Source organism: Bos taurus, chromosome 20, assembly GCF_002263795.3.
Source record: "Bos taurus isolate L1 Dominette 01449 registration number 42190680 breed Hereford chromosome 20, ARS-UCD2.0, whole genome shotgun sequence".
NCBI lineage: Eukaryota > Metazoa > Chordata > Mammalia > Artiodactyla > Bovidae > Bos > Bos taurus.
This window is the reverse complement of record NC_037347.1, coordinates 16,814,653-16,827,717: the sequence shown is the minus strand read 5'-3', so window position 1 is coordinate 16,827,717 and position 13,065 is coordinate 16,814,653. Positions and strand designations below refer to the sequence as shown.

The following is a 13,065-nucleotide window of genomic DNA, read 5'->3' as shown; positions in this document are numbered from 1 at the left end:
CTTACTGGCACTGTATGAGAGGTCCTATTATTTCTCACTCTTGCCAGCACTTGGTATTGTCAGTCTTCATCGTTTTACTTTTTATTAAAATCTCATTACAGCTTTAATTTGCATTTCCTTTGATGACTAATGAATGATATTGAGCATTTTTTCAAGTGCTCATATGCCATCTGTATGTCTTACTTGGGGAAGTATCTGTTCAAATATTTGCCCCATTTTTCAAATTGAGTTATTTGATGTCTGAGTTTTCAGAGCCAGATCTTCCTCAGATGTTTGTTTTACAGATATTTTTTCACAGTCTATGGCTTCAACATTTTGTACCTTTATCTTTTTAATTATAACATTAACATAAGACTATTATAATAAAGAATGTTTAAGTATTTCTTTCACATCTAATCTACCCACGTAAGTATTTAAGCATACTGGTAAAAGTATTTCTGCTTTAAGACATATGTTTTGAAAGTTTCGTTTATACTTTCACACTAAAATTTATCTTCATGTTCAAGAGGATAGTTAGGGAGGGAAAAAAGCAATTGTCTGTTGAAATAATCCATTTCAACATGTTTTGCTCTTCTTGTATTCTAGTGTTATCCAGGATAAATTCTGTGGTATTATAAACATCTCAGTGGAGGGCCTACATGACGTCATGACTGAAGATCCTGAAACGGGAACTTACAAAGAGTAGGTGTATCATTTAATTAATTGCACTTGAACTTCGGTAATTAATTATACCCTACGTTATTTTTGTTTATCATAACCATATAAGCATTGTATGGCAGCTTTTAAATTTTGTCTTTATAAAAGAAAACTTTTGTTATTTTGCTTGTAATATTGTTTCATCTTGAGATAAGCTAAATTTTTTTATAGTGAAATTTTGAATTGGGGTTCTTTGGTCTAGTCAGTCATTTTATGTCTTGACATTAGGTTTTAAAAAAATATTGCAAGTGTAGTTTGTCATATAAATTCCCTTTTTAAGATTTTTAAATTATTTTTAATTGAGGATACTTGCTTTACAGTATTGTGTTGGTTTCTACATACATCAACATGAATCAGCCATAGGAATATGTATGTCCTGTCCTTGAACCCCCCTCCCACCTCCCACCCCATCCCACTAGGCATACCACCTTGAATACGCCTGATCTTGTCTTTCAAAATATTTTGAATATGTTTTTCCACTAACAGTGTTCCCTTGCCCTTCAGGCAAGTTATGGAGAAAAAGGGGAGTGGATTAGCATCCTATATTTGTATTTGACTGGTTGAAGCATCACTGGCTCCTCTAAGATAGTAGAGGGTCACATGGTACTTGACTAGTTCCAGAAGACAGTAGTAAAATTTCGGTTGATCCTTGTACAGGGTGGACGGGGGTTTGGGGCTCCAACCCTCTTCACAGTTGAAACTCCAAATATAACTTTACAGTTGACCCTCTATGTCTGAAATTCTGTATCTGTGGATTCAACGAAGCACAGATCGTGTAGTACTGTAGTATGTGTAGCACTGTTATATGAGTTTATTGAAAAAAATCTACACAGTTCAAATCTGTGCTGTTCAAAGGTCAACTGTATTCTTCAGGAGCTTAGTTAAAATCATGTTATCAGGATTGCTGATAATCTCACATTTATCTGTTAATTTGAATAAAATTTTTAATCATCATATCATTTCATAGTAGAATTATCACACCTTTCTTCTTAATACTGATATTAATAAAGGGAATATTTCATATAATGATAAGGAAGGCTTCATGAGATTCCAGACTGCCTGACTTCTCCTCAGTAATGTATTTAGCCTGTTTTCCTGGCTTGAGGATGGCCATTCTAACAGGTGTGATATGATATTGTGGTTTGGGTTTCCATCTCTCTGATGATTGATGATGTTGAGATCTTTCCTGTGTCTGTTGGCCGTCTGTATGTCTAATTTGGAAAAATGTCTGTGCAGATCCTCTGACTGTTTTTTAATCAGATTGTTTGATTTTTTGGTATTGAGTTGAATCAGTTGATATATTTTGGACCTTAACCCCTTATCAAATGCACGATTTGTAAATACTTTCTTTAATCAAGTTGCCTTTTCCTTCTGTTGGAGGTTTCCTTTGCTGTACACAAGTCTTTGGTTTGATGTAGCCCCACATGTTTGTTTTTGTTGCCTTTGTTTTCAGAGCAGATATAAACAATCATCACCAAGACCAGTGTGAAGGAGCTAACCACTGTGTTTTCTTGTAGGAGTTTTATTGTTTCAGGTCTTAAGTTCAAGTCTTTGATTCATTTTGAGTTAATTTTTTGTGTTTAGTTTATCTTTTAGTTTCATCTTTTTGCTTGAGTTTCTTTTTAGTTAATAGAGCTCTTTATTAAACCAGGAAAATATATCAATGATGCTTATAATTTGCCTTCTGCTTGTCTTTGTTTAGACCGGATTCCCTTTTTTTCCTTAAATAATACATTGTTTTTAGGCACATTGAGAAATGAGGTTGACAACCTGTTGCCAAATTTGGGAATAAGGAAGAAAGGAGACTCATAAGTTGTGGTTTTATAGTTAGAGAGTACAAAACATATTGCCATCAAGGATGTAATTTTTTTAGAAACAAAAATAAAATGTAGGCTTTTATAAGCATTTTCCCCCCTCTTGACATATTGACTCACCAGACAGCTTTTCATAATGGAATAGAGAATATCCGAAGCAGCCTTGTTTCCTTGACTCTGACTTACCCCTCTGTATTATCCTAACTTGTGTTGGTCTCAGTGACCTCCTTGACGCCTCTCTCCAGTTAATCCTTCTGATCCATTCTGTTCCACTTCTTAAAATTAGAAGCCCACTTTTGTATAGCATGAAGTTGATGGGACACTGTTCTTTGCTGATCTTCAGTTTACATTAATTGGCCTTTTCTCTTCCTCTCTAAATTCTTTCCCCTTTCCCAAATGTGCCATTTCCTTTGACTCATAACATTTCTTCTCCTTGGCAGGTCATGCCCTCAGCATTGCCCTGTGTAGCAAATACCTCCTTCTAGATTCCTTTCCATAATCTCAGTAAAAAGTCATTGCTTCCTTCTCTGCTTCTTGGTGGCTTCGATGGAAAAGAATCTGCCTGCAGTGTAGGAAACCTGGGTTCGATCCCTGGGTTGGGAAGATTCTCTGGAGAAGGGCATGGCTACTCACACCACTATTCTTGGCTGGGAAATCCCATGGACAGAGGAGCCTGGCGGGCTACAGTTCATGGGATCACAAAGAGTCAGACAGGGCTAACAGGAGCAACTGACACTTTCACTTTCTGTTCCTTCATGGCACTTTGTCTATACTACTAACATACAACTGTTCAGTTCAGTTCAGTCCGACTCTGAGACCCCATGAATTGTAGCACACCAGGCCTCCCTGTCCATCACCAACTCCCGGAGTTCACTCAAACTCACATCCATTGAGTCGGTGATGCCATCCAGCCATCTCATGCTCTGTCGTCCCCTTCTCCTCTTGCCCCCAATCCCTCCCAGCATCAGAGTCTTTTCCAATGAGTCAACTCTTCGCGTGAGGTGGCCAAACTATTGGAGTTTCAGCTTGAGCATCAGTCCTTCCAATGAACACCCAGGACTGATCTCCTTTAGGATGGACTGATTGGATCTCCTTACAGTCCAAGGGACTCTCAAGAGTCTTCTCCCACACCACAGTTCAAAAGCATCAATTCTTTGGTGCTCAGCTTTCTTCACAGTCCAACTCTCACATCCATACATGACCACTGGAAAAACCATAGCCTTGACTAGACGGACCTTTGTTGGCAAAGTAATGTCTCTGCTTTTGAATATGCTATCTAGATTGGTCATAACTTTCCTTCCAAGGAGTAAGAGTCTTTTAATTTCATGGCTGCAGTCACCATTGCAGTGATTTTGGAGCCCCCAATAATAAAGTCTGACACTGCTTCCACTGTTTCCCCATCTATTTGCCATGAAGTGATGGGACCGGATGCCATGATCTTCGTTTTCTGAATGTTGAGCTTTAAGCCAACTTTTTCACTCTCCTTTTTCACTTTCATCAAAAGGCTTTTTAGTTCCTCTTCACTTTCTGCCATAAGGGTGGTGTCATCTGCATATCTGAGGTTATTGATATTTCTCCCAGCAATCTTGATTCCAGCTTGTGCTTCCTCCAGCCCAGCGTTTCTCATGATGTACTCTGCATATAAGTTAAGTAAGCAGGATGATAATATACAGCCTTGACATACTCCTTTTCCTATTTGGAACCAGTCTGTTGTTCCATATCCAGTTCTAACTGTTGCTTCCTGACCTGCATATAGGTTTCTCAAGAGGCAGGTCAGGGGGTCTGGTATTCCCATCTCTTGAAGAATTTTCCACAGTTGATTGTGATCCACACAGTCAAAGGCTTTGGCATAGTCAATAAAGCAGAAATAGATGTTTTTCTGGAACTCTCTTGCTTTTTCGATGATCCAGTGGATGGTGGCAATTTGGTTTCTGGTTCCTCTGCCTTTTCTAAAACCAGCTTGAACATCTGGAAGTTCATGGTTCACATATTGCTGAAGCCTGGCTTGGAGAATTTTGAGCATTACTTTACTAGCATGTGAGATGAGTGCAGTTGTGTGATAGTTTGAGCATTCTTTGGCATTGCCTTTCTTTGGGATTGGAATGAAAACGGACCTTTTCCAGTCCTGTGCCCACTGCTGAGTTTTCCAAATTTGCTGGCAAATTGAGTGTAGCACTTTCACAGTGTCATCTTTCAGGATTTGAAATAGCTCAACTGGAATTCCATCACCTGCAGTAGCTTTGTTCGTACAACTGTTAGTTGCCTATATTCAATTTAGTGGTCATAAGAGGATTTGAGGCAATGAATAAGTAAAGCACATGCTCTTTGTGACTGAAAACTATTAATATGGGGTTGAAGGAATTTAAACAAGAAATCTTGCATGGAGAAACATACCATCCAGGTGTAAAACAGCCTTGACTTTACTAACTACCAGGGCAAAGAAAAGCATTTGGAATTACATGGTTCCTGGTATCGTATAGAAGGAAGTAGGTATATCAAGAGAGGGAGACTGTTTCTTGCCCTGAATCCAGAAGTGAATTTTTGGTAAGATATTTTTGTGATACTTATATAAGGGACTGTAAAAGGATATTCAGCTGCAAGTAAGAGAAACCCCTGAGTCAGCTGACTTTAACAATAAAAAAGCAATTGCAGGTGAGAGAGGGTTTCTCAGGTGGTGCTAGTGGTAAAGAACCCACCTCCCAATGCAGGAGACCTAAGAGACGCAGGCTTGATCCCTGAGTTGGGAAGATCCCCTGTAGGAGGGCATGGCAACCCACTCCAGTATTCATGACTGGAGAATCCCATGGACAAAGGAGTCTGGCAGGCTACGGTCCATAGGATCACAAAGAGTCTGACACGGCTAAAGTGACTTAGCACACATGGATGTGAGTGGGAGGCTCTTGGATTAGGTATTCGTGACCACACAATACCTTAAAGACCCAGTTCTTCCTACCCCGTCCCCTCAACACATGAACTTCGTGTGCAGGCTACTTACCGTCATTGTCAAAAGTAGTTCTCGACTCTACAGTTCGTGACGCTGCCAGTGCCAGCCAGGAGTCATCTTTTTCCTTGTGTCGTTTTAACATCATAGGACACTGTCCTAGAAGTCATTTCATCCGATTTCTCTCCATATCTAATTGGCTAGAAGTTCTTAAACATACTCATATTGAAAGCAGTCATTGACCAGGGGAATAGGATTTCCTTGATTGCTTACTGAGCCACCAGCGTTGGGGCTCAGATCAGCTTTTTCTGAAGCATATGGTGGACATGAAACAGGAGGATAACTGACAAGTTCAGGGCTCAAGTTGGGAAGGAGGACAATTACACAGGCGACCTAAGTGCCCACTGCAGAGACCAATGGAATAGCATCAGTTCTAGTTTTCTCATCTCCTTAAAAAGTGGGTTTCTATAGATTAAATAAAAGTTGTACCTTTAAGCCAGAAATAATAATTTCATATTGCATGCTAATACTGTTGGTTGTGTTTGGCTGGTTGGTTTCTTGTTGGGAAAGATTTTGAGTTAGCCAGCTAGAGTGCCTGGATGTATTTAGTGAATGAGTGTAGAATGTGAGGGGTGGCTGCCTAAGCTTATATGTTAGCTGTCCCTGTTTTAAGCTGTTGTTATTATAATTTTATTTACAATTACTTTTATTGCACTCACAGCCCACATCTTTTAGCTTAGTAAAATTCTATTAACTTTCACCTTGCTTTTTGTGTAAAACATGATTCCCTATCTTTAATCTTTGTCAACAAAATTAGATTTGATTTTTACTTGAAGATTTTCCTGCAGGAGAAAATTTCAGCTTTGGGCTTTTCAAATTTTTTTTCACTTTCCGCCTTTCAGAGACCCAAATGAATGCAATTTTCAGAATTGCAAAGTACAAATATCTCGCCCTCTGACAAAAATGTGTATATTTATATCCAGAGCATACTTTATTATTAATAAATCTTTAGGGAAGGGAGAACAGAGAGCTTTTCACTGTACAAGTAAGTTAACAGATTTTTGAAATGTAGTGAAAGAATTTGATACAGTATAAAACTTACTTCCATGGAGATCCAGATTCATCACAATTAAAATTCAAGTCTGCTGCATACTTCAGACGGAGAAGGCAATGGCAACCCACTCCAGTACTCTTGCCTGGAAAATCCCATGGACAGAGGAGCCTGGTAGGCTACAGTCCATGGGGTCGCTAAGAGTCAGACATGACTGAGCGACTTCACTTTCACTTTTCACTTTCATGCATTGGAGAAGGAAATGGCAACCCAATCCGGTGTTCTTGCCTGGAGAATCCCGGGGATGGTGGAGCCTGGTGGGCTGCCATCTATGGGCTCGCACAGAGTCGGACACGACTGAAGTGACTTAGCAGTAGCAGCAGCAGCGTACTTCAGAGAGCTAATGTGAAGGAGGTCCATCTTATTATTTATTTCTAATACAAACTAGAATCGAAACTTTTCTTAGACTTTTCACTTTATTAAATACCTTTGGAGTTGAGATAATGTCGTAATTTTCCACCTTTGTGCTCGAGTTATTTGGCCAAGTACTTGACCATTGAACAATGCAGGGGTTAGGGGCATCCACCCTCTGTGAATGTGAAGAGCCGAGTAAACCTTATAGTTAGCCATCTTCACCGACAGTCGTCTGGTTCCATGTCCTCAGATTCAGCCAACCGTGGTTGTGTAATACTGTAGTATTTTTTAATTAATTACTTTCGGCCGTGCTGGGTCTTTATTGGTGCGTGCAGGCTTTCTTTAGTCGTAGTGAGGGGCCTACTCTTCACTGCTGTGTGGGCTTCTCGTTGCGGTGGCTTCTCTTGCTGTGGAGCGTGGGCTCTTGAGTGCCTGGGCTTCAGCAGTTGCAGCATACGGGCTTGGTAGTTGCAGCTTGCGGGCTCCAGAGCACAGGTTCAGTTGTGGGGTATGGCCTTAGTTGCTCTATGGCATGTGGGATCCTTCCGGATCAGGGATCAAACCTATGTCCCCTGCATTTGCAGGCAGATTCCTAATCACTGAACCACCAGGGAAGTCCCCAATAGTATTTATTATAGGAAAAAAAAATCCATGTATAATTAGACTCCTGCAGTTCAAACTTGTGTTGTTGAAGAGTTTACATCAACTGTACATCATAGTGGACAAAAGCATTGCAGCTCCAAAAGAGTAAAGCCATGAAGTGAGTTAGAGATTGAGCTCTTGTTGTTTTTCAGGGTTTCAGATTTCCAGTTTAAGGTTCTTAGTATTTGATTCTATCAGGTGGACTGACTGGGTCAGAGATAGTTGTTTCAAAAATGAATTTTTTAATGATCAGGGATAAGAAGAAAAGGACATTCATGTGCCCTACAAGAGTGAGTCTGATCAAGTTTCTGGTTTTAGCACTTGTCCCTAACCCTGAATCGAAGGTTATTTATATAGCTAAGTCAAGAAATGCCCTTCATGTATACTTACTACAAAACATAACAGAAAGCAAGCTTTCTTTGCCACAGCTTTTTATTGGTTAAGAACTTAATGACTCTGATAAATTGCAGAAGTCTGTTCTAAATTAGGAACAGTAAAGTTCATTCTTTTAACTTGATTCACGAGACAGTATTCATCTAGTCTCCCTGGAGCCAGTGTTGATGGAATAGGAAGCTGTCTTATCTCTGCTAATGTAAAGAGCAGTGATGCAGATAATCAAAATAAAGTGGGCTGTAACTGCCCTGCAGTGCTATCAGGGACAAGTTCTTCATAGCGTAGAAATGTCATTTGGAGCACAAAGTAGATTGTTACGTAATTGATAGTGTTTTAAAGATGTTACTGTTTAAATTATTGTTACTCTTATGAAACATATACAATAATCTAGACATATGAAGATTAATGGTAAAAGAAAAAGTATTAATTTTAATTTTAAGTGTTTGTAAGTATCATTTTTAGAAAGATTATAAAAGGTACACCTTGCTTTTGTCAAGTGGTTTAGGGTTCAAAAGTTTCCTATAAATAAATTTCTTATGATTTATTACCTAAATATTCAAGCAAAATGCTCAATGCAAAAGGTATGTTATAGACTTTTTTTATTTATTTAAAACTTTTTTTTTTTAATTGCAGCTGTATGTTAATGTCTCATCTTGAAGAACCAAAAGTAACAGAAGATGAAGAACCACCCACAGAACAAGATAAGAGGAAAAAGATGGTAAGTTACAAAAGTAGCTTCTAAAATCTGGGAAAATCACATATCATCATTATATTCTGGAGATTTTGAAGATACTTGGTGGTCCGTTCTTCCATCTGTCAATCTATCTGTCCATCCATTAGTCCATCCTTTGTTGCAGAATCAATGTAAAATAACTGATTTTGAAGTTTTGGGTGTACTTCTAAAACAGATAAATTGTATTCCTAGTGCAGGAAGTTGAGTTTAACTCTTGATCTGAAATAATTGTTTCTTGTCTTAGCAGAGGACTTACTCCTTTACTGACAAGAGCCATGTGACCCTCAAACCTTACTTAAATTGTAATGCTCATTCTTCTGCTTTGAGATTTATTAACATTTCCTTTTTTCCTGTTAGTTCATGGATCTTGTAATGAATTGTTTTTTGAAATATAAGTCTTTATAAGAATGCCTTTAATTTCTAGATTGTTTTGAAAACCATACTCTTACTATAAGAATCTGATAAGAAAAGAGTTATTTATAATCATAAATTGTAAATACTTTGACACATTAATTTAAAACAGGTACATAAATAATTTTTTTCTCCTTTTTCTCTTGGAATCTGCTCTAGTCTCCTGACCTTACCAGAGATTAACCTCATTGTGCCTTCTGTCCTCATTTGCAGTTGAGAACACCACCACTATCTACCTCAAAAGTAGAATAAATTAATTAATATATAAAATGATCAGGAGATAATGCTGAGCACCTAATAGTTAATGTTGGGTATCATTATTTTAGTCTACTTGTGATAGTCACCTCCTGAATTATCCTACATTAATCCTCAAGGGTTTCATCCTCAGTGTATAGCTGATACTGCACTGTTCTGACCGCTTTCTTTGAAACTGTGTTTGCGTTTAACCCATTTTATTTTGTTTTTATGCTAGGTGTCATCTCCGTATCACTAGTGTAGAAGAAAGGACAGTATTCAAGAATTTGTAAAACCTGAATGCTGGTCCTGTTTGTAGTGTTAAATTATGACCTTGAGCAAGTCACACTATCTCTTGAGAACTGTTTTCTCTTCTGAGAAATGAGGGGGAAATTGGATTAGCAAATTCCAAGGGCAGTGAGCTAAAAAATTATTTGTGTGTGTGTGTGTGTGTGTGTGTGTTTTAGCTCTTAATACTGTTCCTTTCCTTCCCCAGTATATAGAATCCCAGTGAAGTTTTCAGTTGTGAGTGTACCTCTGGAAATAATTCTCCTGTGAAATGAGACTGCTAAGTGGTATCCTAAATACATGAATAATGTTATTTTCTACATTTAGAATGATGACAGCCTTTTGGTATAATATAATACTTTATCTTTCCTCTTGCTTTTTTAAACTTTGAATATATCATTGATGTTGTAGAAAAATATGATAGCATTTTTCTCAATAAGATTCTGTACTTGTAAATGAATCATAGGTATCCTGGTGCCTTTTAGTCATCAGCTTTTTGTATACTTTAATAACATGCTTAATCTGGTTAGATCTACTTTTTGCATATTGATCTGCTGAGATCTGTTTTCTATTACATACAGAGTACTTCATAACATCATAGGGTAGTCATTTCAATTCTAACTTTATTTTGAATGTAAATGAAATATTATCTCAAAGAGCAGTATAAGAACAGAGTTTTAGAAATAACCCTTAAAGGTTTTTGGTTCAGTTTTGTTATATCCTAAATTTTATTTGAGAGCTCATTATTTTATCATTATTGTTTTATTTTAGGTAGTATTGATTTATAGAACAACTTGTATTTTTTAAAGTGATTTTATTTGAAATTAGTCTTCACAGTAGCTATTGGATGTAGATTTACATTGTCATCTCTATTAAGATTTCTAGTGCCTTAGACTTAAAGCTTCGTCTTATGCTGTTAATATCATAGCATTTATGATCAGTGTGGGGGTTTTGTATCTTAGCCTTGAATAAATACAATTATGAATACAGGGCTAATTTTTCAATAACTTTTCAGTAACAAACAAAATCAGTTTCAGTGTATCGTCAAGGTTTTACATACAAGAATAAAGTATGTATTTTTTCCCATAATTATGTCATCTTTCTTGTACTGTGATGTTTTTAACATTAGAAATTTTTTGAGAACTAACTACATGTATCTTGGTTGTAATTTCAAAGGGTAGTATTTGCGGTAGATGATTATGAATTACTGTTCAAAAGAAAAACCAATCTAGCATCAAAGATTATCTTCATTTTAAAATGGAATTTTTTTATATACTCAGAAGAAAAAGTGTAGCTGCTTGATTCCAAGATTGTGTAATTGAATGTTTGATTTACCGTCGCTGTTGCCTTAAAGTGGTCCCTAAAATGTGGTGTCTTCACTTCAGTAGCTGCTTTGATAGAGCAAAGCAATGGTGACTGTAATTCAGAAAGACGGATAATTAGTATTATATCAAATGTGCCAAATGATTTTCCGTAAGTTTATGAAGATTCTCTATATTTCATTTTAAATAAGGATGAAATTTCCATTCAGAAAAGCTATTAAGCTTTCCAGACTTTTGATTATGTGCTTTTTTAATCCAGCTCCCTCTGTACTTTCTGTTTTGGGGGAACTAATTCTGAGAAGCTTGAACGTGGCCCAGGCGTTTCATTTCCTTTCTAAGTTTCCTCTCTGCCCTGCATGCTTCTGTAGTAGGACAGTGGTTTCGTGATCTCTCTTCTATAGAGAATTTAGTTAACGCATTAACATTTTAAGTTGTTTGTAATTTCTTTTTTGTGAAATGTGACATACAAGCCACTTATAAGTTGAAACTTCTCAAATTGAAATTTTGAGCACATTAATGCTTTCCAGCAACTTTATGGTACCTAAGAAAGCATTGTTAATGTAACATTTGATACAGTAAGTAGAGCTGTTTTGATCATTCTTTCCTGTTAAATATTTCTCAGTTTAAGCCCTAGAAATATTTTTATAATCAGTTTCTATAAAAATAATCTAGTTTTATGTATACTTAATAGGTACTTTAATTGATAATGAGGTGTAAATAAGTTGAACGTTATTAAAACTATGCTAACTTCTCACTCACTCGTGCTGGCACAAATAAAGCTCTGTCCAAGCATCATTCATATGTCTTCTGCTTTTGTTGTAGCCCAGCTAAGCAAATTGATGGTATGTTAGGTTTTGTTGCATCTTATTTGATAAATTCATGACCAAATCCTAGGTCTTATGGTGAATATAATAAATCCTGAGCACACCTTGCATACTGCCTTTGAGTGAGTATTGTCTACTTTGCTGCTACTGCTGGTTCAGGGAGGGAAAGAAGTGCTGTGTTCTGGGAATGGAATTTGTCTGAAAATCATAGCCTACAGGTAGCCGATATTTCTCTTTCTGAGAACAGTCTGCCTCTTCCTCCACCTTTGCCTCTGCCTCCCACCCTCTTCTGCCTCTCCCCCGAGCTTTCTTCCTCTCGTCAGCTCTCCCTGAAAACTTATTTGCCTACCTATGAAATATAAACGTTTCCCTCAGACTTTTACTTATATGTATAGAATATACTGTTGGAGGGAAGGTTACCCTTTTCAGTTCCACAATGTTATTTTGTAAATCTTTAGTCCAAATATAACGTCAGTTAGGTGCTCTATGGTGATGGTTTGTTGTGGGATGTTGTAAACTCTCCCTGAATTATTTTGATCACTGAGAACCATTAGGATCCTTCTTTTGGCTGTCCCATTTGCCTCTAGAAAAACTCAACAGAACTAGTATAAACACAGAATTATATTTGATTGTCACTATTTTGGTACTATCTTCTTAATTAAATACCAGTACCCTGAACTGTGGGCTTCCTGGGTAGCTCAGCTGGTAAAGAATCCACCTGCAATGCGGGAGACCCTGGTTCGATTCCTGGTTGGGAAGATCCTCTGGAGAAGGGATAGGCTACCCACTCCAGTATTCTTGGGCTTCCCTGGTGGCTCAGACGGTAAAGAATCTGCCTGCAATACAGGAGACCCTGGTTTGATTCCTGGGTTGGGAATATGCCCTGGAGGAGGGCATGGCAATTCACTCCAGTATTCTTGCCTGGAAAATTCCATGGACAGAGGAGCCTGGCAGGCTACAGTCCATGGGGTCGTAAGGAGTTAGACGCGACTGAGCGACTAAACACAAGCACAGCACCTTGAAATGCATGGTAAAAAGACATTTTTATTTTACAGATAATATGAGATTAATTCATTATCTTGTTATTTGTGGTTTTTAAACTGCTTTTGTGAATCCTTACCCTATCACATTTAGTAATTGAGGTAACATACAATTGCTGAAAATACTCTTTAATATTCAACTTGCATGAAATGGCACGCTGGTTATGAATTTGGAGCTTTCTGCCTTTTCTCAACATGCCCAGTTTCATTTTTCACCTTCTCGTGCTACATCTCAACTTTATCTTAACTTGAAACTGATCTC

The 13,065-nt window shown here is 37.6% G+C and overlaps 1 protein-coding gene across 2 annotated transcripts in view; it reads left to right on the top strand.

Moving 5' to 3' along the window:
• IPO11 (importin 11) overlaps window positions 1-13,065 on the top strand; it is a 204,064-nt gene that overhangs the window by 168,214 nt on the left and 22,785 nt on the right. For both annotated transcript variants that reach the window (NM_001192932.2, XM_005221488.5), the window contains 2 exons: window positions 586-681; window positions 8,585-8,669. In NM_001192932.2, the coding sequence (NP_001179861.2) occupies window positions 586-681; window positions 8,585-8,669 (181 nt within the window). The remainder of the gene's footprint in view (window positions 1-585; window positions 682-8,584; window positions 8,670-13,065) is intronic.